The sequence below is a fragment of the Macaca thibetana genome, chromosome 6, assembly GCF_024542745.1.
Source record: "Macaca thibetana thibetana isolate TM-01 chromosome 6, ASM2454274v1, whole genome shotgun sequence".
NCBI classification, from domain to species: Eukaryota; Metazoa; Chordata; class Mammalia; order Primates; family Cercopithecidae; genus Macaca; species Macaca thibetana.
This window is the reverse complement of record NC_065583.1, coordinates 47,390,531-47,415,798: the sequence shown is the minus strand read 5'-3', so window position 1 is coordinate 47,415,798 and position 25,268 is coordinate 47,390,531. Positions and strand designations below refer to the sequence as shown.

Below are 25,268 nucleotides of genomic sequence, written 5' to 3'. Positions count from 1 at the left end.
TCAAGCAATTCTCCCACTTCAGCCTCCCGAGTAACTGGGATTACAGGTGCCCGCCAGCATGGCCAGCTAATTTTTTGTATTTTTAGTAGACACAGGGTCTCACCATGTTGGCCAGGCTGGTCTCAAACTCCTGACCTCAAGTGATCTGCCCACCTTGGCCTCCCAAAGTGCTGGGTTTACAGGTGTGAGCCACTGTGCCCAGCCGCCTAGGTGGGGTTTTAGATGTATTTTTCCTGCTTGGGGTTCACAGAGCTTCTTAAACACACAAATTTTTGTCTTTCATCAGTTTGGTAGTATTTTGGGACATTCTCTTCAAATATATTTATTTATTTATTTATTTTTGAGATGGAGTCTTGCTCTGTCACCCAGGCTGGAGTGCAATGGCGTAATCTCGGCTCACTGCAACCTCCACCTCCCGAGTTCAAGTGATTCTTCTGCCCCAGCCTCCTGAGTAGTTGGGACTACAGGCGTGCACCACCACGCCTGGCTAATTTTTGTATTTTTAGTAGGGATGAGGTTTCACCATATTGGCCAGGCTGGTCTCGAACTCCTGACCTTGTGATCCACCCGCTTTGGCCTCCCAAAGTGCTGGGATTACAGGCGTGAGCCACCACAGCCAGCGCTTCTGCCTTATTTTCTCTCTCCTCGTCTGATGGGAACCTAATTATACTTAGGTTAGATCTTTCCACTCTGTCTTGAAGGGGAAACAACCTATGTGTTGAGACTGTTCATGTCTCTGATGTTGTCACTCTAGCTGTATGAAACTACTAAAAAGCTCTGTTAGTTTCTCTGTACCACAGTAGTGCCCTCTTCCAGAGCTAAGTCTGAATTCTCAGTTTTTTTCTTGTTTCAAGAATCAGTCTATATTCCCCAGGGAAAAGCCACTGTAAACCATCAGCTCAACTCTCTGGAATTATCCCCTCAAATCACTATTGCATCAGCAGCAACCTGCCTTTAAACAGAAATTTCTTGCATTTCACCTGGTTCTCAATGGATGTTTAATTTTGTTGCAAACTATCGTATCTAGAAGCATAAGTATCTTATTCCATATGTTTTGAGACTGCATTTTTATTACTATTTTCTATGTATTATTATATGGAAATGATTAACTAATTTCCATTATTATTTCTTCTTTGACACTTTCAGAAAGTATTTTTTAAAATTTCATATATACGGGGCCAGTCACAGTGGCTCACACCTGTAATCCCAGCACTCTGGGAGGCCGAGGTGGGTGGATCACCTGAGGCCAGGAGTTCGAGACCAGCCTCATCAATATGACTAACCCTTCTCTACTAAAAATACAAAAATTAGCCGGACATGGTGGCACATGCCTGTTATCCCAGCTACTCGGGAGGCTGAGGCAGGAGAATCACTTGAACCTAGGAGGCAGAGGTTGCAGTGAGCCAAGATCATGCCACTGTACTCCAGTCTGGACAACACAGCAAAACTCTGTCTCAAAAAAATATAAAATCATATATATGGGTTTATATGGGTTATTTTTCATTTCTGGGCAAAATGTTTTCTTATATATCTATTAAATCAAACTTAAATATATTGTTATTCAAATCCGTATCCACACTTTTTCTTTGTTTCCTTGTCAGTTACTGAAAGAGAAGTATTAAGAATATCATGCTATGATAATGGATTCTTCAAGTTCTCATGTTCACTAAATTTATGCTTTATATATTTTGATGCAAAAACTTCTTGGCTTTTATGTCTTCTCAGTGAATTAAATCATCATATGTAGTGTCCCTCTTTATGCACAGTAAGTTTTTTTGCTTTATAATTTGTTTTTCCTGATAATATAGAGCCACACCAACTTTTTTTCTTAGTGTTTGCCTGTTATATCTTTTCTAACATATATTTTCACTATTTCTGTGTCCTTTTTTATATATATATATATATATATATTTTGAGATGCAGTCTCGCTCTGTCACCCAGGCTGGAGAACAGTGGTTCCACGCTCACTGCAACCTCCAACTCCCGGGTTCAAGCAATTCTTCTGTCTCCTCTTTTTGAGGAGCAGGTTTTTTTCTAATTCACTCTTTACTTAGGGTAACACTTTTTACGGACTCAACTTCATGTGCAGTCTCCAACATAACTTCCAAACTTGCTTAGGCTCTAGGTTTATCTCCTTCCAGCTGGGTGACCTATTCAAACCAATGCTCTAAACCACCAGGAACTTGTAGCCTTTGATGAGAGGTTTTACAATTGGAGTTTTTCAGGATATGCAGTATACATTTAATCAGATACCCGCCACACATATTTCCAGAAATGAAAAAGTAGATCTGCTTTTGATCTAAGTCTGAAACTTCAGAAATCTTCAACTACATCTTTCTAAAGGCAAACAGAACTGTGAATGCTCCAAAAATTTAAAGAGTAACTACAGCATGACACTAATTCCCATCTGAAGATTTCTTCTGGCAAGCTTGCTCAGTGACATCTATACCTCAGATTCTTTCTGTTTTTTTTTTTTTTTTTTTCCTTTTTTTTTTCAGGCTGGAGTACAGTGGCGCATTCTTGGCTCACTGCAACCTCCGCCTCCCAGGTTCAGTATTACTGATCATTTTTAACATCATTCCCTAATTCTTCAACAAGTCTCCAAACTACCAAGGTCATTTTGAATTTAAATTATTTGTTCCATACATATTGAGGTACATAATCATATAAAAGGCACTGGGGGTTCGGTGATAACGGTTTGACAACTCTAACTTCCAAGAACTAATAGTTTTGTTGATGACACACATAAATTAAGAGGTAACTAGCATCACAAAGCAGGATGTAAAACATAGTATAAACAATAGAATATGGGAACCTAGAAAAAAAGGAGATAACCTGTCATAGGAAGAGCCCAGGTCATGCAAGGAAGGCTACATAAGCGTAAACATGAAAAATTAATACAATTTGGGAGGATCAAAATTTGTTAGAGTAAGTCAAGTAGACCTGATGACTGAATGGCTATCAGATACATGGAAGCTGAAAAAATTAAGTTAATGCCAAGTTTCAAGCCAAGGAAAACCACAGTATTACTTTTAAAAACAAGAAAAGCTAAGAGAGAAAGATGGTTTGGGGATAAATTAATACAGTTTAGATATGGTAAGTGTATTAGTCTGTTTTCTCGCTGCTGATAAAGACATACCTGAGACTGGACAGTTTACAAAAGAAAGAGGTTTATTGGACTTACAGTTCCACACGGCTGGGGAGGCTTCACAATCATGGTGGAAGGCAAGGAGCAGCAAGTCACATCTTACGTGGATGGCAGCTTGCGAAGAGACAGCTTGTGCAGGATAACATCCCCTTATAATAACCATCAGATCTCATGAGACTTACTATCACAAGAACAGCATGGGAAAAACCTGCCCCCATGATTCAATTACCTCCCACCAGGTCCCTCCCACAACACATGGGAATTCAAGATGAGATTTGTGTGGGGCCAAACCATATCATTCCGCCCCGGCCCCTCCCAAATCTCATATCCTCACATTTCAAAACCAATCATGCCTTCCCAACAGTCCCCCAAAGTCTTAACTCATTTCAGCATTAACTCAAAAGTCCACAGTCCAAAGTCTTATCTGAGATAAGGCAAGTCCCTTCCGCCTACGAGCCTGTAAAATCAAAAGCAAGTTATTTACTTCCTAGATACAATGGAGGTATAAGCATTGGATAAATACAGCCATTCCAAATGGGAGACGTTGGCCAAAACAAAGCAGCTACAGGCCCCATGCAAATCCAAAATCCAGTGGGGCAGTCAATTATTAAAGCTCCATAATGATCTCCTTTGACTTCATGTCTCACATCCAGGTCACACTGATGCAAGAGGTGGGTTCCCATGGCCTTGGGCAGCTCCCATGGTCTTGGGCAGCTCTGTGGCTTTGCAGGGTACAGCCTCCCTCCTGGCTGCTTTCATGGACTGGCATTGAGTGTCTGCAGCTTTTCCAGGCGCACAGTGCAAGCAGTCAGTGAATCTACCATTCTGGGGTCTGGAGGACAGTGGCCCTCTTCTCACAGCTCTACTAGGCAGTGCCCCAGTAGGGACTCTGTGTGGGGGCTCCAACCCCACATTTCCCTTTTGCACTACCCTATCAGATGTTCTCCATGAGGGCCCCACCCCTGCAGCAAACTTATTCCTGGACATCCAGACATTTCCATACATCCTCTGAAATCTTGGCAGAGGTTCCCAAACCCCAATTCTTGACTTCTGTGCACTCACAGGCTCAACACTACAGGGAAGCTGCCAAGGCTTGGGGTTTGGTCCTCTGAAGCCACAGCCTGAGCTCTACATTGGCCCCTTTCAGCCATGGTTGGAGCAGCTGGGACATGGGGCACCAAGTCCCTAGGCTGCATACAGCATGGGAACCCTGGGCCTTTCCTCCTAGGCCTCTGGGTCTGTAATGGAAGGGGCTGCCGCAAAGGTCTCTGACATGTCCTGGAAATATTTTCCCCGTTGTCTTGGGGATTAACATTCGGCTGCTCATTGTTTTTGCAAATTTCTGCAGCTGGCTTGAATTTCTCCTCAGAAAATGGGATTTTATTATCTATTGCATTGTCAGGCTGCAAATTTTCTGAACTTTTATACTCTGCTTCCCTTATAAAACTGAATGCCTTTAACAGCATCCAAGTCACCTCTTGAATGCTTTGCTGCTTAGAAATTTCTTCCACCAGCTGGGTGCGGTGACTCATGCCTGTAATCCCAGCCCTTTGGGAAGCCAAGACAGGTGGATCACAAGGTCAAGAGATCGAGACCATCCTGGCCAACATGGTAAAACTTCGTCTCCACTAAAAATACAAAAATTAGCTGGGTATGGTGGCACATGCCTGTAGTCCCAGCTATTCAGGAGACTGAGGCAGGAGAATCACTTGAACCCAGTAGGCACAGGTTGCAGTGAGCCGAGATTACACCACTGCACTCCAGCCTGGTGACAGTGAGACTCTGTCTCAAAAAATAAAAATTAAAAAAAAAAAAATGAAAAGAAAAAGAAATTTCTTCCACCAGTTACCTTAAGTCACCTCTCTCAAGTTCAAAGTTCCACAATCTCTAGTGCAGGGGCAAAATGACGCCAGTCTCTTTGCTAAAACACAGCAAGAGTCAGCTTTGCTCCAGTTCCCAGCAAGTTCCTCATCTCTATCTGAGACCACCTCAGTTTGGACTTTATTGTCCATATCATGATCAAGCTTTTGGTCAAAGCCATTCAACAAGTTTCTAGGAAGTTCCAAACTTTCCCACATTTTCCTGTCTTCTTCTGAGCTCTCCAAACTGTTCCAACCTTTGCCTGTCACCCAGTTCCAAAGTTGCTTCCACATTTTTGGGTATCTTTTCAGCAATGCCCCACTCTAGTAGTATCAATTCACTGTATTAGTCTGTCTTCATGCTGCTGATAAAGACATACCTGAGACTGGACAATTTACAAAAGAAAGAGGTTTACTGGACTTACAGTTCCACATGGCTGGGGAGGCTTCACAATCATGGTGGAAGGCAAGGAACAGCAAGTCATATCTTACATGGATGGCAGCAGGCAAAAAGAGAGAGAGCTTGTGCAGGAAAACTCCCCCTTATAAAAACCATCAGATCTCATGAGACTTACTACTATGAGAACAGCACAGGAAAGACCTGCCCCCCATGATTCAATTACCTCCCACCAGGTCCCTCCCACAGCACGTGGGAATTCAAGATGAGATTTGTGTGGGGACACAGCCAAACCATATCAGTAAGGCTGAAGAAACAGCAAAATTATAAAGTGGAAACATTTAGCAAACATATAGAGACTGCAGCTTCAGGTAAATGTCTGTGGAAGAACTACAAATTTTGGAGTAATACGCTCAGAGGTGGTAGCCAAGCTATAAGAGTAACATGCTTCTCTCAAGGAACAGGGAAGAGTGGAGGCCTTAAGAACTGCCAGGGAAACAGGTAGGAAGATAAATTATCAGTAGAACAGAAAAGCACTTAGAATTAAGAAGAAAATGATGATATGTGACAAAAAAGATGGAGCTTTGAGGAGGATAAGATGATTCATAGAGTGAAATGTGACACAAAGATCAGGAAAAATAAGGACTTAAGAAAAGCCACTGAATTTGACAATTAGGTGATAACTAGTGCCCATGAAAAGCAAGTTTTTATTACTCTGGTGAAAACAGAACCCTGACTCAATTATTTAATGGATCAAATTTTAATTTTATTTTTCAAGGGGTGTTAAGCACAGGAGAGTGTTCCCTATCCTCGTGACTATATTCCGTGATCCTTCTTCCAACAGAAAGGTAATGAGTGCCACACACCAGCAACCCACTGAGCAACCAGTTGTATCCCCTTTCACTTATGACAACTTCGCGTGGTCAAAGGACTTAGAGCCAGGACTCCCAATCATCACAAGGATGCTACCCAACAGATTTCAAGACCTGGCCAATTGATTGCCAATTCAGCTGCCAGGGCCACTGCCTTTGCCATAACCTACTTGTTTGCATGAGTTTTGGTGGCCACGGAGACCCAAGTAGGAGCAATCCTATCAGCAGAGGCATATTTGTTGAAAGCCAGTGTAACCCTTCACTTGCACAGGCTCCACTCAAAGCCATGGAAACAGCCCTTCCAATTTTGCCTTTGAAATTTTGTGTTTTCTCCTCAAAAAGCGCCCTCATTTAAAAGCAGCAGCTTCCATAAAACCTGTATCTGCCTAAATTAACCAGTAACTCATCTTCTCAACAACTTACCACAGCTATGTTTGTAACTTTACTTTTTTTTTTTTTTTTTTTGAGATGGCATTTCACTCTTGTTGCCCAGGCTGGAGTACAATGGCGCAATCTTGGCTCACCACAACCTCTGCCTCCTGGGTTCATGATTCTCCTGCCTCAGCCTCCCGAGTAGCTGGGATTACAGGTGTGCACCACCATGTCCAGCTAATTTTGTATTTTTAGTAGAGATGGGTTTCTCCGTGTTGGTCAGGGTGGTCTCGAACTCCTGACCTCAGGTGATCCGCCCGCCTCGGCCTCCCAAAGTGCTGGGATTACAGGTGTGAGCCACCGAGCCTGGCCTATAACTTTACTTTTATTTATTTATTTTTATTTATTTATTTATTTATTTTTGAGGCAGAGTCTGGCTCTGTCGCCCAGGCTGGAGTGCAGTGCCCGGATCTCAGCTCACTGCAAGCTCCGCCTCCCGGGTTTACGCCATTCTCCTGCCTCAGCCTCCCGAGTAGCTGGAACTACAGGCACCTGCCACCACGCCTGGCTAGCTTTTTGTATTTTTTAGTAGAGACGGGGTTTCACCGTGTTAGCCAGGATGGTCTCGATCTCCTGACCTAGTGATCCGCCCGTCTCGGCCTCCCAAAGTGCTGGGATTACAGGCTTGAGCCACCACGCCCGGCCTAACTTTACTTTTAAAACTCCACTAACACACAAAGAATCTGAGTAAATCCAATGTAACCCCAAAAGATAAAAGTTGGAAAGTGTTGAGCTAAACTTGCTTTTCTCAGGATGGAAAAGAATTACAGTACTAGTATCTCTGTTGTGACATGGTACAACTCTAACTGGGTCTCCAGAGATTTTCTTCCCAACCACAATAGCGGACACATTATACAGATCTCTTTTAAAACTGTAAATGCCATGTTTTTTCTTGTATTTAATGAAACACTTTATGCATGCAGAACAGATAATTCATGCCAACTCTATGTCTAAATACATGCTGCCCAGTGCACAGATACCCTAGGAATTTCACAGGCAGTATGCAACAAGAGTAGAGGGCACTTTCAAACCTAATTTATTCCCAAAGGGAATTAAGTCAGGATAAACTCAGATAACTTGCACAACAAAACTTAAAGACCATAATCTTCATTCTTGAAGAGACACACAGACCCAGTGAACTACTAAATTTCATCACTACAAACCCACTGTGTCCTGTGTGTGCTAAACCTTGAGTCCTCACAGTATCTCTAAGATCAGCTATTTTGTCCCCATTATCCAGCTGGGAAAACTGAGGCTGCAAAGCACCAAACAGGCTTCCAATGAAGAGGTGATAAAAGCATCTGCCTTCTAACTCAGGTAACCTGATACTAATCTGGACTCTCATAATATGTGGGTTTAAATAAAAATGGAATGTTTGTTCAATGAGCTTTTTTTTTAAGAACCTCCCTGGCCAATATAGTGAGACCCTGTCTCTACAAAAAATTTAAAAATGAGCCCAGCATGGTGGTGAACACCTGTACTCCCAGCTACTCAGGAGGCTTAGGCAAGAGGATTGCTTGAGCCCAGAGATTTGAGGCTTCAGTGAGCTATGGTCTTGTCACTGTACTTCAGCCTAGACAACAGAGCAAGACCCTGTCTCAAAAAAAAAAAAAAAAAAAAAAAGGAAAGAAAAAGAAAAGAAAAAAGTCCCCAGGAGTTTCTAGGTACAGTAGTTTCAATAAATATTCTGATACCATCAAATTTTCTATTTGAAGAATAGAGAGAAATTAAAGAAACCAATTTTCCAAACTCAACAACAATCCAAGGAATCTAACAATACTGATGGCAGAATTATTATATAATAAATCCTGTTATTAAAGTAATTTCATGAGGCATCAGATGCTTTTAACATTATAATAATACTGTTCAATGTAATAATTAGTAGCCACAAAGAAATTACTCAGAGATGCCCAAGAGTAAATGTTGCCTGAAATGTGTATGATCTAGGTCTTGGTTTGAAATGTCCTAAGACTTTGGAGCCATTCATCTGAGGAAACCAAATTCCTAGCTTGCACTTTTGTTGCATCTGTCATCTAGGAGATTTAGAGCAAAACACACAGCTGTATTAGCACCCCATCTTCATACATTAGTTCAGTCCAACAGGAGACCAAATGGCTTGTCCTCTGTTAGGGACAGAGGCTGACTCCAGCTCTTTAAAATGCTGGACTGTGGGCTCCCTCTGGAGGAGACTATGATAATCTGACTTCAGAGAGAATTTCAGAATCATCCTTACTCTCTAGAGCAAGAGGGGCATACAGAACATGTAACAGCTACTGGAAACAATCAGTACAAAGTACTGAAAGTGAAATTAATACTAACATGATACAGAGGGCATATTCTACCCCACTGGTAAAATTATCTTATATTTCATTCTTCTTCTTCTTTTTTTTTTCTCAAGTGACTTACTATGTGGAGTGCTTAATAAATCCATTCATTCCCTGTAATCCCAGCACTCTGGGAGGCCGAGGTGGGCAGATCATGAGGTTAGGAGATCGAGACCATCCTGGCTAACATGGTGAAACCCCGTCTCTACTAAAAAAAAAAAACAAAAAAAATTAGCTGGGCGTGATGGCAGGTGCCTGTAGTCCCAGCTACTCAGGAGGTTGAGGCAGGAGAAAGGCGTGAACCTGGGAGGTGGAGCTTACAGTAAGCCCAGATCATGCCACTGCACTCCAGCCTGGGCGACAAAGCAAAACTCCATCTCAAAAAAGAAATTAAATAAATAAATAAATAAATCCATTCATTTGTCACAAAGCGAATGTTATTGTGTGCCAATATATGTTATGCATTGTTCTAAGCATGGAGAATATAGCAGTGAACAAGATGTTAAAACCTTGCCTTGGCCAAGCACGGTGGCTCACGGCTGTAATCCGCACTTTGGGAGGCTGAGGTCGGTGAATCACAAGGTCAAGAGATCAAGACCCTTCTAGCCGACATGGTGAAACCACGTCTCCACTAAAAATACAAAAATTATCTGGGCGTAGTGGCGAGCGCCTGTAATCCCAGCTACTCAGGAGGCTGAGGCAGGAGAATCGCTTGAACCCAGGAGGTGGAGATTGTAGTGAGCCGAGATTGCGCCACTGTACTCCAGCCTGGCGACAGAGCAAGACTCCGTCTTAAAAAAAAAAAAAAAAAAAAAAAAAAAAAAAAACCAGAAACAAAAACAAAAAACCTTACCTTCGGGAGTCATTTTAGTGGAGGGACACAATTGATAAGAAAGATTCAAAAGTAACACAGATAGAGAAATGCTATCTGAAACAACAACAACAACAACAACAAAAAACAAAAAGGGAAGAGAAATGGGGAGAGTTATGATTTTAAGCAAGGTGGTAGGGGAGGCTTTGTACATGAATAAAGAACATTAAAGAGTTTGTCTTGGCCAGGCGCGGTGGCTCACACCTATAATCCCAGCACTTTGGGAGGCTCAGGTGGGTGGATCATGAGGTCAAGAGATTGAGACCAGCCTGGCCAACATGGTGAAACCCTGTCTCTGGCAGCACGTGACTATAATTCCAGCTACTCAGGAGGCTGAGGTAGGAGAATCGCTTGAACCAGGGAGTCGGGAAGTTGCAGTGAGCCGAGATTGTGCCACTGTACTACAGCCTGGTGACAGAATGAGACTCTATCTCAAAAAAAAAAAAAATAAAGAAAAGAGTTTGTATTGAACTGGAAGGAGGTGATAGGGAGGAAAATGACAAACGGTGTCAAAGAAGGGGAGAGGCATACTGTGTAGGGCTGTGTAAGTTATTGTGATGTCTGTGGCCTTTACTCTGAGTAAAGTGGGAAGCCATGAGGGTTTGGGGCAGAGCAATGACATCATCTGATTTAAGATTTTTTTAAAATTTTTTTGTAGAAATGGGGTCTTGCTATATTGCCCAGGCTGATCTCAAACTCCTGGCCTCAAGGGATCCTCTCATCTCAGGCTCCCAAAGCGTTGGGATTATACGTGTGAGCCACCACACACAATCTGATTTAAGTTTTATTAAGAACACCTAGGCAGTGCATTGAAACTGAAGAAACTGAAGAACAAGAAACTGAAGGCTGAACAGAGGTGAAGGCAGGAGATCAGTTAGGAGACTTCTACAAAATCCAGACGAGAGATGTTGTGAATAGCAGTGAAGGGGTATAAGGTGGCAGATCCTGGAAATATTTTGAAAACAGAGCTGAAAGGATAATGTAGGGTATAAGAAAAAGAGAGGAGTTGAGCATTACTCCAAGATTTTTCTCCTGAGCAAATGGAAGAATGGAGTTGCCCTTAACTAACATGCAGAAAACACTCAAGGAAGCATATGGGGAGTGGGGAAGAGATCAGGACTTTAATTTTGGACATGTTAAGCTTGAGATACCTAGTATATATTTTAATATAGCTGTTGAATGGGCAATTGGAAATCTGAGTTTGGAGTTTGCGGGTGAAGTCCAGGCTGGAAAAAGAGATTTGAGAATCATCAGCATATAAATGGTATTCAAGGTTATGAGTCTGGATAAAATCACCCAGGGAATGTAGACAAAAAAGAGAAGAGGTTTAAGAAGTGAACCCAAATGTGTGAACTACAAAAACATTATCTCTTGCTTTCCCATTATTTACAGGTTCATCAAACTATTATTAAGAGAAACTAATCAGGCCGGGCACGGTGGCTCACACCTGTAATCCCAGCACTTTGGGAGGCTGAGGCAAGCAGATCACCTGAGGTCAGGAGTTTGAGACCATCCTGGCCAACATGGTGAAACTCCGCCTCTACTAAAAATACAAAACTTAGCCGGGCATGGTGGCATACACCTGTAATCCCAGCACTTTGGGAGGTTGAGGCAAGCGGATCACCTGAGGTCAGGAGTTTGAGACCATCCTGGCCAACATGGTGAAACTCCGCCTCTACTAAAAATACAAAAATTAGCCGGGCATGGTGGCATACACCTGTAATCCCAGCTACTTGGGAGACTGGAGAATCACATGAACCTGGGAGGCAGAGGTTGCAGTGAGCCGAGATCATGCCATTGCACTCTAGCCTAGGTGACAGAGCAAGACTTCGTCTCAAAAAAAAAAAAAAAAAAAAAAGACTAACCGGATAAAATGACAAAATCATAGTGATTATTATATACTGTTTCTCTGGATGACTATAAATCAACTACTGGCATTCTTTCTAGGTTTCCAGGTTTCAAAATTAAGATAAACAAATTTGTTATTTTTTTGCGTGACATTTTTATGAAGGTTGCTAGGTTTGTCTGCCTTCTGAGAGATTTTCAAATAATAATTCAAAACTAATCAATAACACCTAATGATTTCTTAGCAATCCTACAGTAAATGACAATATATTGGACCAGTTTGAATAGAACACAGCTTGAAGAGCTCTTTAACTATGTTTTCCTCTCTCTTTAGTTTGGTTTTTAATCCACCTATCGTAAGTGCATTCTTCTGGTTATCTAACCTCAGGATTACTTTTTCAGAAAAGAAGAAAAATCATCATAATCATCTGCCTCTAGACAGCCATCAGTCATCAACTTTCCCTAACCCTGCAGAAGGAGCAGGTGGGCAGTTAGGAGGTTAGTGAGATAGCAGGATATTTGATTTCTTTCTATACTTTTGCCTTTATTAAAAATCAAAGAAGGCTTTCTTGCTGTCTTTTATCATCTTATAATTTATGGCTCCCATATCACCTAAGATTTCTCATTTGCTTCCCTATGCAATACTGCTAATTGTTTTAGTATCCTGGTCCAATTTCCATTTAGAGCCCTTTAATTTACACTTTCTGAATGTAGCCAACTTTTCTTCTTCTTGGCATTCCTATGTCCTAGTATAGTTGTTCCTATGTATATACAAGCATGTGTTTTAAAAGCCATGACTTTCTTGACCAGGCGTGGTGGCTCATGCCTGTAATCCCAGCACTTTGGGAGGCCGAGGCGGGCAGATCACCTGAGGTCAGGAGTTTGAGACCAACCTAACCAACATAGCAAAACCCTGTCTCTACTAAAAAATATTAAAAATTAGCCAAGCATGGTGGTGCATGCCTATAATCCTAGCTACTCGGGAGGCTGAGGCAGGAGAATCACTTGAACTCGGGAAGCGGGGGTTGCGGTGAGCCAAGATCTTGTCACTGCACGTGAACCTGGTGACAGAGCGAGACTCTGTCTCAAAAAAAAAAAAAAAATAAAAATAAAAGCTCTACTTTCTTAACTTTGAATTTGAGGAAAATGTTGACTCTGCAACAGTCTACCATACTTGTGGCCTTAGTAGACACTGAAACTACACTTTAAACTATTTTTACTCAGACTCTGGAAATCAGTCTTAGGGAGAATAGATGAAAAGTCCACAAGCTTGGAATATAAATAATAAACACAGAAATCAAGACTATATCTTTTTTCAAATACTCTGAGACCTATCTTAATGTCATCATGTTCTAGCCAAATGGATCATTTCCTTTTTCTTTTTTTTCTTTCTTTCTCCTTCCTTCCTTCCTTCCTTCCTTCCTTCCTTCCTTCCTTCCTTCCTTCCTTCCTTCCTTCCCTTCCTTCCTTTATTTTCTTCTTCTTCTCTTCTTCTTCTTTCAAGATACAGGGTCTCACTATGCTGCCTAGTAGGGCCTCGAACTCCTGGGTTCAAACAATCCTCTCACCTCACATTTTTCATTTGTTGTTGCTATTCTTCTTCCCTCCCTCCCTTCCTCCCTTCCTTCATTCTCCTCCTTCTCTTGCTCCTTTTTTAAGTGATAGGGTCTTGCTACATTGTCCTGGCCAACCTCAAATTCCTGGGCACAAGTGTTCTTCCCACCTCAGCCTCCCAAGTAGCTGGGACTACAGGTGCACACCACTGTACCTGGCCTTTTTATTTTTATGTAAGCAACTCATTACTTTAACCATTTGCTTTTAAAAAGTGCTTTGTAAAAAAAGATTTACAAGATAGAATCATATGTGGAAAATGAAAACAGACCAGAAATGAGACATAAACACACCTGCCAGACCAACACCTTTTGACAGGTATTATTAGCCAATAAAATATCCACCCTACCAAGTACATTCATTGCTGACGTTTTATTATATTACTGGCAAAAAGTTCAAATGTCATCAGCAATTATGTAATAATTGATCATTACAATAATCAAAATAAGTACAAAAAATGTATGAGCAGGCTCCTACTTATAGAATAAGGGGACAACTTTCTGTCTCCATATCCACACCCTTAGGTATGGTCTTCAACTAAAACATCAGACAATACAATCAAGGTCAATTTACATAAAAAGAGCTATAACCTTTGGCAATTACTCTAAAAGTACTTTAAAATTTTTAAGATAAATGTCATTGTGTTAGTCAATAGATCTCCATTATTCACAATAGTGACAAGATCTTCTTTAAGAACTCCATTTTTTTTTTTTTTTTTTGAGATGGAGTTTTGCTCTTGTGGCCCAGGCTGGAGTACAATGGTGTGACCTTGGCTCACTGCAACCTCTGCCTCCTGGGTTCAAGCGATTCTCCTGTCTCAGCCTCCCGAATAGCTGGGATTATAGGCACCCACCACCACACCCAGCTAATTTTTTTGTGTTTTTAGTAGAGATGGGGTTTCACCATGTTGGCCAGGCTGGTCTTGAACCCCTGACCTCAGGTGATCCACCCCCCTCAGCCTCCCAAAGTGCTGGGATTACAGGCATGAGCCACTGAGCCCAGCCTCATTAAGAACTCTTTAACTGAACTTCTAGTTATAGCCATGTTGGAGTAACAGGTATCGGCTTTACCTTTAGTAATAATAAAACTGTACAAAATATATAAAACAACTGTTTTCAGGCATGTGATAACAGGTAATGGTCAATTTTATCAGAAATATTATAGCTCTAAATATATATGCAGTTAATAATAGAGCTTCAAAATACATAAAGCAACTGATGAAAAGAGCAACAGACAAATCCACGATTATAATTGAGGATTTCAACAGCCTTCCCTCAGTAATTAATTCAAAAAGTAAACTGAAAATCAGTAAAGATATGAGACTTAAATGCACCATCAACCAACTTGACCTAATTGACATTTATGGAACGCTACACCCATTTTCAGCAGAATACACATTCTTCTCAAGTACAAATATTCACTAAGATAGACCATGTGCTAGGATATTAAACAAGAATCAATGGATTTACAAGGATTAAAATAATATAGAGTATATTCTCTGACCACATTGAAACTGAATTAAAATCAGTAACAGAAAGATATTTGGAACACCTCCAAATAGATGGTAATTAAAAACAGATTTCTAAATAAATGGACCAAAGATAAAACAAAAAAGGAAGTTGGGAAATATTTTCACTGATGATAGGATAATAACATTTAAATTTGTGGGAAGCAGCTATAAAAGGAAATTTAAAATTTTAAATGCTCACATTAGAAAAGAAAGGTCTCAAATCAATGACCTCAGTCTCCACCTTCAGAAGCTAGAAAAAGAAGAGCAAGTTAAACCCAAAATGAATAGAAAGAAGAAACAATAAATATAAAAACATAACTCAATAAAATAGAAAACAAACAATAGAAATAATAAAAAGTAGTTCTTTGAAAAGATTAGCAAAGTTGATAAACCTCTGAAAGGAATGAGGCACATCCCCCATATATCTCCCAACTTCCTGAGCCCAGCACAAATACATTCCTCCATATTTCTCTCAAACTTCAGAAAAACACCACCTAGGAAATCCCCGATAAGGACACAGCGGGAACCAATAAAAAATGCTAAATGTGCTGTAACCGAGAGAATTACCTTGTTCCCCTGTAACTTTACATATCCTGTTTACATCGGGCTATAAAAAGCAAGCACTCGCATTGTTCGAGGCCCTCTTGTATGCTGTGGAATGGAGGGACCAAGTTCGAACTTGCAGTAAAGATCCTTGCCGCTTGGCTTTGACTCTGGACTCTGGTGGTCTTCTTTGGGGAACAAACGGTCTGGGCATAACATCTGGGGGGCTCGTCCGGGATTCCCCAAGCCCACCAGACCCCTGGTCAACGGATCTACTAAGATCGATCTACTGATAGGTGAGCCGGCTCGTCTCCGTTTGTCTGTCTGTGTCTGTTCTGAATCTGAATCTGTGACTCGCGAGGTCTGAAACCGGAGCTGGCGCAGTCCTGGCGGACGTGCTATAGGACAACCAGCGGAGACCCGTGGGAGACGTCCCCTGGCTCTCGTCTGATCTAGATTGCGATCCGAGCTGCCGGAGCGCAATCGCGATCCGAGCGGCTAACTCTGACCCAGGCTTCCGGTGCGCGCTTGCGATCCAAGCTGCCGGAGCGCGATCGCAATCCGAGCGGCTAACTCTGACCCGGGCTTCCGGTGCGCGCTTGCGATCCGAGCTGCCGGAGCGCGATCGCAATCCAAGCGGCTAACTCTGACCCGGGCTTCCGGTGCGCGCTTGCGATCCGAGCTGCCGGAGCGCGATCGCAAGCTCCGAGCGCGATCGCGATCGAGCGGCTAACTCTGACCCGGGCTTCCGGTGCACGCTTGCGATCCGAGCTGCCGGAGTGCGATCGCGATCCGAGCGGCTAACTCTGACCCGGGCTTCTGGTGCGCGCTTGCGATCCGAGCTGCCCGAGCGCGATCGCGATCCAGGCGGCTAACTCTGACCCGGGCTTCCGGTGCGCGCTTGCAATCTGAACTGCCCCAGTTTGGCGGGCAGCAGCTATCTCTGATCTGGGCTGCCCGAGCGCGATCGTGATCCAGGCAGCCAACTCTGACCAGGGCTGCCAAAGTGCGCCTGTGACTAGATATCATTAATAAGTCAGATCAGATTTCCTTTACAGGGATTCTAACCCACATTCCTTTACAGGAAGAGACTACAAATTATTACAGGATGGGTAATACCCAGAGCACTCCTCTACCTCTCCTTACAAGTAATTTCAAAGAAGTTAGAGCAAGGGGCCATGATCTTAGTTTGGGAATCAGGAGGGGAAAGCTCATTACCCTATGCCGCTCCAAATGGCCTGCTTTTGATGTGGGGTGGCCACCCGAAGGGACATTCCAACTTGCTGTCATCACTAGAGTAAAGTCCAAGATTTTCCTACCTGGGCCTGCGGGCCACTTAGATCAAATCCCATATATCCTCATATGGCAGGACCTTGTTGAGAACCCGCCTCCTTAGCTGTCCCCTTTCCAATAAGCCCCTGAACCCTGTAAGGCACTGGTTGCTCGACCACTAAAATCCAAGCAACCAACTGCCCCCCCATCCTGTTCTACCTGATAGCGGGGACCCACTGTTCACAGAACCCCCTCCGTACCCCTCCGGGCCCCAGGCCCCAGGCCCCCGGGCTGAGCCGGGGGGAAAGAGCAGGCGGATGGGAGGCGGCCGGCACACAGGGACCTGCTGAGAGTGAAAGTAACTTTGAAGGGCCGGCGGGGTGGACGCGAGGGCGCACTTCGCGGGCTAGCCCCCCCCAGCCACCTGACTCCACAGTGGCTCTACCCCTTCGGGAAATAGGACCCCCAGATGACACAGGAATCCCCAGGCTCCAGTACTGGCCATTCTCTACCAGTGATCTGTATAACTGGAAGACCCAGAGTGCTCAGTTTTCAGACAGCCCCAAAGATTTAATGGCTTTACTGGATAGTGTCATGTTCACCCACCAGCCCATTTGGGATGATTGTCAGCAGCTCCTCCGAATCTTGTTCACAACGGAAGAGCGAGAAAGAATACAGGTAGAAGCTAGAAAGCTGGTCCCGGGGGACGACGGTCAACCAACTGCCAACCCCGACCTCATAAATGCAACTTTTCCTCTGACCAGGCCGGCGTGGGACTACAACACGGCAGAAGGTAGGGGACGGCTACGCCTTTATCGCCAGACTCTAATGGCGGGTCTCTGGGCAGCTGCTCGCAAGCCCACTAATTTGGCTAAAGTATACTCTGTTCTGCAGGGAAAGACAGAGAGCCCAGCTACCTACTTAGAAAGGTTAATGGAAGCTTTTAGACAGTACACTCCCATAGACCCAGAGGCTCCAGGAAGTCAGGCAGCTGTTGTAATGTCTTTCGGAAATCAGGCAGCCCCAGACATTAAAAGGAAACTCCAGAAATTAGAAGACTTAGAGGATTGTGGACATACACCCAACTGTGCCAAACCCGTATACCCTCCTGAGTACCCCAAACCCTAAACATCAATGGTACACTGTTTTAGATTTGAAAGATGCTTTCTTCAGTTTGCCTTTAGCCCCTCAGAGCCAAAAGCTCTTCGCCTTCGAGTGGAATGACCCTGGAAGGGGCATAAGTGGCCAACTGACATGGACCAGGTTGCCGCAGGGATTCAAAAACTCTCTTACCCTGTTCGATGAGGCCCTCCATGAAGACCTGGGTGAGTACCGACGTAAACACCCTGAGGTAACTTTACTACAAAATGTTGATGACCTCCTGATTGCTGCTGAGACCCAAGAAGCTTGTATTCAAGGGACCAAGAGTCTCTTACAAGCTCTGGGAAATCTAGGCTACCGAGCCTCGGCAAAGAAAGCTCAAATCTGTAAGCCAGAAGTAACATATCTGGGGTACCTGCTAAAAAGAGGGCAACGCTGGTTAACAGACGCCCGGAAGCAGACTGTTCTGCAGATTCCCAGGCCACAATCCACCCGACAAGTGAGGGAATTCCTGGGGTCGGCGGGATTTTATAGACTATGGATACCTGGGTTCGCAGAACTGGCTAAACCCTTGTATCAGGCAACACGGGGGAAGCAGCCATTTAATTGGACAGACGAAGCCGAGTCGGCTTTCCAACAGATCAAAACCGCCCTACTCTCTGCGCCTGCACTGGGACTACCTGATGTCACCAAGCCCTTCCACTTATACATGGACGAGAGTAAAGGTGTCGCCAAGGCGGTAATAACTCAGAATTTAGTCCCCTGGCGGAGGCCAGTTGCCTACCTGTCAAAGAAGTTAGACCCAGTGGCTGCCGGGTGGCCCCCTTGTCTCCAAATGATTGCGGCCACGGCTCTGATGGTACAAGATGCTGATAAACTTGTCATGGGTCAAGAATTGAGGGTCGTTACCCCACATGCCATCGAAGGTGTACTCAAACAGCCACCTAATCGATGGATAAGTAACGCCCGGCTCACCCACTACCAAGGACTACTACTAAATCCTATCAGGATAACCTTCCTGCCCCCAACAACCTTAAACCCTGCCTCGCTGCTGCCCAACCCGGACCTGGACACGCCGCTCCATGATTGCACCAAGATACTAGCTTAGGTGCACGGAGTTGGAGAGGACCTGCAGGACCGCCCACTCCCTGACGCTAACCTCGTCTGGTTCACTGATGGGAGCAGCTTCATGCATCAAGGCCAGAGGTACGACGGAGCAGCAGTGACTTCAGAGACTGAGGTAATCTGGGCGGGACCCCTGCCCCCGGGGACATCGGCCCAGAAGGCCGAACTGATAGCACTCACCCAAGTTCTTACCTTAGGGGCAGGGAAGAAGCCGACAGTATATACAGACAGCCGATATGCTTTTGCTACGGCGCACATACACGGGGCCATCTACAGGGAGCAAGGGTTACTAACGGCTGAAGGAAAAGAGATAAAAAAAAAAGCAGGAGATCCTAGCCCTGTTAACAGCGCTATGGAAGCCAGAAAAGTTAGCCATTGTGCATTGCCCAGGGCATCAGAAATCAACCACTCCAACTGCTCAAGGCAACTTTCTGGCAGACCAAGCTGCAAGAAATGTGGCAAAGGCTCCCAGCCAACTTCTTGCACTCCAGCTCCCTGACCCGGGCCCCCGGGACTTGCCACATTTCCCTGATTATTCAGAACAAGATCTCCAGTGGATTGACAAGCTTCCCCTGAAACAGATCCAGAATAGGTGGTGGACTGATACTAATGACCAAACCATCCTACCAGAAAAATTAGGACAACAAGTGTTAGAACACATCCACCGAACCACCCACCTGGGTGCTTGGCGGATGATAGACCTGATCAGACGCTCTAAGCTCAAATTCAGACATATAGCCGAGATGGCCAGCAGCATCGTGGCAAGTTGCAAAGTCTGCCAGCTTAACAACACCTACCCCCAATCCCAGACTGCAGCGGGAACAAGGCTCAGGGGAACCAGGCCCGGTATCTACTGGGAAGTAGATTTTACTGAAATAAAGCCAGGAAAGTACGGGTATCGGTACTTACTTGTCTTTGTAGATACTTTTTCAGGGTGGACTGAAGCATTTCCAACCAAAAGAGAAACTGCTCAGGTTGTAGCAAAGAAAATTCTGGAAGATATCCTCCCCGGGTATGGCTTCCCCGTCCAGATAGGGTCAGATAATGGGCCGGCCTTCGTCGCTAAGGTAAGTCAGGATTTGGCTTCCATCCCTGGGGCAAATTGGAAACTACATTGCGCTTACAGGCCCCAGAGTTCAGGACAGGTAGAGAGGATGAATCGGACCTTAAAAGAGACCTTAACTAAATTGACTATGGAGACTGGCGCTAATTGGGTGGTCCTTCTCCCCTACGCTCTGTTCCGGGCCCGTAATACCCCTTACAGACTGGGCCTTACCCCTTATGAAATCATGTATGGCAGACCCCCATCCCTGGTTCACAGTCTAAAAGATGATCTGCTCAAATCTGAAACAGAAAATGTCTCTGAACTCTTATTTTCCCTACAAGCCTTGCAGAAAATTCATCAAGAAATCTGGCCCAAGCTGAAGGAACTATATGAGACCGGTCCCCCACCGACACCCCATCCGTACCAGCCGGGAGACTAGGTCCTGGTTAAGCGACACCGACAAGAGACCCTGAAAGGGACCACTCCAGGTACTCCTGACCACACCCACCGCCCTGAAGGTAAAAGGCATCACGTCGTGGATCCACTACACCCACGTCAAGCCAGTGGACCCAACCTCCGACCTTCTAGGACCAATCACGGCAGCGGCTGAAGCATCGGCCACGTGGACTGTGGACAGAGCTAAGAACAACCCCTTAAAACTCACCCTGCGCCGGCAATATAGCTCACTGCAAACATGCAGTTAGGTAGTCTAGCCCTAACGTTAGCCACCCTAGTGGCCACTGGGGAAAACACCAAACCAGCACCTAAACCCTAGTCAGGAGAAGTTTCCCTACTGTTTCTCAGGAACCGATTCCAGCCTCTGCAGCATCACTGCAGTGCCCCCTAATATCACCCTAAGGGCTCCGCCGGGCATATTCTTCTGGTGTAATGGGACATTATCTAAGGACCTATCTAGTCCCTTTGTTACCAACCTACTGTGTCTTCCTGTCCCATTAGTTCCCCGGTTGACTCTACTAACTGCTGGCGAGTTCCTAGGGTACACCGGTAACTGGACTAGTACTGCTATTCACCCAGTCCCTAGACCGAGACCTGCACGAGCCATATTTCTCCCCCTCATTGAAGGAATCTCCCTCACCGCATCCCTCATTGCGGCCGGGATGGCGGGGGGGAACCCTAGGTCACACCCTCATAGAAAGCAACAAGTTGTACCAACAATTTGCCATTGCTATGAAGGAATCAGCTGAGTCCCTTGCCTCCCTTCAGCGGCAGCTCATGTCCCTAGCCCAGGTAACCTTGCAGAACCGGAGGGCCCTAGACCTACTCACTGCTGAAAAAGGTGGTACATGTATGTTTCTGAAAGAGGACTGTTGTTTCTACATAAATGAATCAGGGCTTGTAGAAGACCGGGTCCAACAGTTACGCAAGTTAAGCACTGAAGTAAAAACATGGCAGTTTGCTTCAGCTGCAGACCAATGGTGGAATTCCTCTATGTTTTCTCTGTTAGCCCCCTTCCTTGGACCCCTGCTAAGTCTACTATTTCTGCTAACCGTAGGACCTTGTGTTGTTAACAGAATTTTGCAGTTTGTCAGAGAAAGGTTTAACACCGTTCAGCTCATGGTCCTCAGAACCCAATACCAACCTGTAAACGCAGAAACAGAGTCAGACTTATAAGACCCAAGATTGGCTCTAGAGTTACCTGAAAAGAAGGGGGGAATGAAAGGAATGAGGCACATCCCCCATATATCTCCCAACTTCCTGAGCCCAGCACAAATACATTCCTCCATATTTCTCTCAAACTTCAGAAAAACACCACCTAGGAAATCCCCGATAAGGACACAGCGGGAACCAATAAAAAATGCTAAATGTGCTGTAACCGAGAGAATTACCTTGTTCCCCTGTAACTTTACATATCCTGTTTACATCGGGCTATAAAAAGCAAGCACTTGCATTGTTCGAGGCCCTCTTGTATGCTGTGGAATGGAGGGACCAAGTTCGAACTTGCAGTAAAGATCCTTGCCGCTTGGCTTTGACTCTGGACTCTGGTGGTCTTCTTTGGGGAACAAACAGTCTGGGCATAACACCTCTATCCAGACTTACCAATAAAAAAAGGAAGAGAGAAAACACAAATTATCAATAACAGGAATATCAATAAAGGGAACATCACCATAGATCCCACCAACTTAAAAATGATAACAAAGGAAAATATTAAACAATTTTATGCCAATACAATCAGCAACTTAGTTGGGATGAATGAATTCCTTGAAAGAGGCAAACAAACTGATACAAGGAGGAAAAGAAAATCTGAATATCTCTATTAAATAAATGTAAGAAAATTAAGTTTGTATATTAAGATCCTTTCACAATGAAAACTCCAGGCCCTGTTGGCCTCACTGCCAATTTCTAACAAACATTTAAGGAGGAAATAAAACCAATCCTTCACAAATTCAGGAAACGGGGGAGTCCTGGGGGATGGGAGAATACTTCCCAACTCATTTTATGAAGCAACATTAACAAAGATAACAAAACTAGACAAGGATAATACAAGACAAAAATGAACCAAAATCCTTCATTAAAATATTAACCACTCCAGTGCTTTGGAAGGCCGAAGTGGAAGGATCACTTGAGGCCAGGAGTTCAAGACCAGCCTGGGCAACAAAGCAAGACCCCAACTCTACAAAAATAAAATTTAAATATTAGCTGGATATGGCAGTGTAAACCTGTAGTCCTAGCTACTTGGGAGGCTGAGTTAGGAGGACTGCTGGAGCCCAAGAGTTCAAGGCTGCAGTGAGCTATGATTGTGCCACTGCACTCCAACCTGGGCAACAGAGTAAGAACTTGTCTCTACAAAAAAAAACTTTAAAAATAAAATAGGCCAGATACAGTGGTTCATGCCTGTAATCCCAGCCCTTTGGCTTAAGCAGAAGGACAGCTTAAGGCCAGGAGTTTAAGACCAGCTTGGACAACAAAGCAAGACTCCATCTCAACAAAAATAAGAAAATGAAAATTGCTGGGCATGGGGCAAATGGCTGCAGTGACCGCTTGGGAGACTGAGGTGGGAGGATTGCTTGAGCCCAGGAGTTCAAGATCACAGTGAGCTATGATCACATGGCTGCACTCTGGCCTGGGCCACAGAGTAAGAATCTGTCTCAAAAAAAAAAAAAAAAAAAAAAAAAAATAAAATATTTATCAATTGAATCCAATAATACATAAAAAGAATCAAATGGATTTTATTATTATTATTATTATTTTTTTTTTTGAGACGGAGTCTTGCTCTGTCGCCCAGGCTGGAGTGCAGTGGCCGGATCTCAGCTCACTGCAAGCTCCGCCTCCCGGGTTTACGCCATTCTCCTGCCTCAGCCTCCCGAGTAGCTGGGACTACAGGTGTCCGCCACCTCGCCCGGCTATATTTTTGTATTTTTTAGTAGAGATGGGGTTTCACCAGGTTAGCCAGGATGGTCTCGATCTCCTGACCTCGTGATCCGCCCATCTCGGTCTCCCAAAGTGCTGGGATTACAGGCTTGAGCCACCGTGCCCGGCCTCAAATGGATTTTAATCCCAGGAATGTAGGGTTGGTTTAACATTCAAATGTCAATTAATATAATTCATATTAACAAAAAGAAGGAAGGAAAATCATAAGACCATCTCAATAGATGAAGAAAGGGCATTTGACAAAATTCAACACCCATTCATGGTAAAGACTCAGGAAATTAGAACAGAGGGAACCTCCCTCAATCTAATAAAGGTAATCTACATAAGACCTATAGCTAGCATCATACTTAGTGGAATAAAAATGCTTTCCCTCTGCTACAGGAAAAAAAAGCAAATGTCCACTGTCATGAGTTCTGCTCAACATTGTATCACAAATACCAGCCAGTGCAATAAGGCAAGAAAAAGTAATAAAGGCATAACACTGGAAAAGAAGAAGTGAAACTATTATTATTTGTAGATGTCATGATTGCCTATATAGGGAGGCATCCTACATGGGCCAATTTATATAGGAAATCCTAAAAATAAACAAAGAAGATAAAGGAGAAGAAGAAAGGAAGGTAGGAAGGAAGGAAGGGAGGGAGTCAGGAGAGAAAGAAGGAAAACCAGAAACTTACCAGGACTAATAAGTGAATTTAGCAAGGTCTCAGGATACAAGATCAACATAGAAAAACAAATTGTACTTCCGTATATTAGCAACAAACAACTGGAAGATGAGATTTTAAAAAGCAATACCATTTACAGCAGCATCAAAAAACAAAATATATAAAAATAAATTTAACAAATGATGTATCGGATTGCTACAGAAAACTACAAAATATTGTGGAGGAAAATTAAAGAAGATCTAAATAAAGAGTTTGTATCATGCTCGTGAATTGGAAGACTTGATTTTTTTTTCTTTTTTTTTTTTTTTGAGATGGGGTCTGTCTGTTGCCTAGGCTGGAGCGAAGTGGCTCTATCTTGGTTCACTGCAACCTCCACCTCCCAGGTTCAAGCAATTATCCTGCCTCAGCCTTCCAAGTAGCTGGGATTACAGGTGCCTGCCACCACACAGAGCTAATTTTTTTAATTTTTAGTACAGACAGGGTTTTACCATGTTGGCCAGGCTGCCTTCAACTCCTGACCTCAAGTAGTCTGCCTGCCTCAGCCTCCAGAAATGCTAGGATTACAGGTGCGAGCCACCAAGCCCAGCCTTGATATTGTTAAGATATCCATTCTCAAATTGATGTACAGATTTAACACAATCCCATCAAAATTCCAGTAGGCATTTTTGTAGAAATTGACTCCTGAAAATGGACAATCTTTGATATTGGTGTAAGGATCAATAAATATATACATAAAACAGGCAATCTGTTTTATGATTTATACCTGTTGAACCTACCACAGGAATAACTCTTAATTACCCTAGAGGAGCAATTACTTTTGCACCAACCCAATAGTTGCTGAGGCCACCAGGGAGTCTGTTAGAAAGGTATATTATGTATAATGACCTCAGCTAGCAATTCTAATTAAGCTTTTTTGAGATTAACAGAGATCACAATATTATAATAAATTATGTTTTTCTTTGTTTTTCAGGTTTCTTTAGTAAATATAAAATTTGGTAGAGTCCTGGTAAAAGACTAGGTAATCCAATTTAATTATTTTTTGAAGAACAGGAAAATTCAGAATTTTAGTAGTGCTGGGTTGTACATTGTATACTTCATGAAACAGAACAAGTCTGTACCACACAGAAGGCATCATCAGATGGAACTAGGAAACTGGAAGAGTGCTGACAATTTTTTATTTTTTATTTTTTTAGACGGAGTCTTGCTCTGTTGCCCAGGCTGGAGTGCAGTAGTGGCATAATCTCAGCTCACTGCAACCTCC

At 43.7% G+C, this 25,268-nt stretch overlaps 4 protein-coding genes across 5 annotated transcripts in view; 1 reads left to right on the top strand and 3 right to left on the bottom strand.

The window, feature by feature from the left end:
- PPP2CA (protein phosphatase 2 catalytic subunit alpha) overlaps window positions 1–25,268 on the bottom strand; it is a 354,454-nt gene that overhangs the window by 89,381 nt on the left and 239,805 nt on the right. The gene's annotated exons all lie outside the window — the stretch shown is intronic.
- The window catches only part of UBE2B (ubiquitin conjugating enzyme E2 B), a 262,616-nt gene that overhangs the window by 131,166 nt on the left and 106,182 nt on the right, over window positions 1–25,268 (top strand). The gene's annotated exons all lie outside the window — the stretch shown is intronic.
- CDKL3 (cyclin dependent kinase like 3) overlaps window positions 1–25,268 on the bottom strand; it is a 160,157-nt gene that overhangs the window by 48,375 nt on the left and 86,514 nt on the right. Inside the window, exon 13 of one of the 2 annotated variants that reach the window (XM_050792801.1) lies at window positions 21,026–22,008. The exons of the other annotated variant lie outside the window; for it this stretch is intronic. Within the exon in view, the coding sequence (XP_050648758.1) occupies window positions 22,000–22,008 (9 nt within the window). The 3' untranslated portion in view covers window positions 21,026–21,999. Of the gene's footprint in view, window positions 1–21,025; window positions 22,009–25,268 lie in introns of those variants that run through there. 2 annotated transcript variants of the gene reach the window in all.
- The window catches only part of VDAC1 (voltage dependent anion channel 1), a 394,265-nt gene that overhangs the window by 314,989 nt on the left and 54,008 nt on the right, over window positions 1–25,268 (bottom strand). The window lies entirely within an intron of this gene.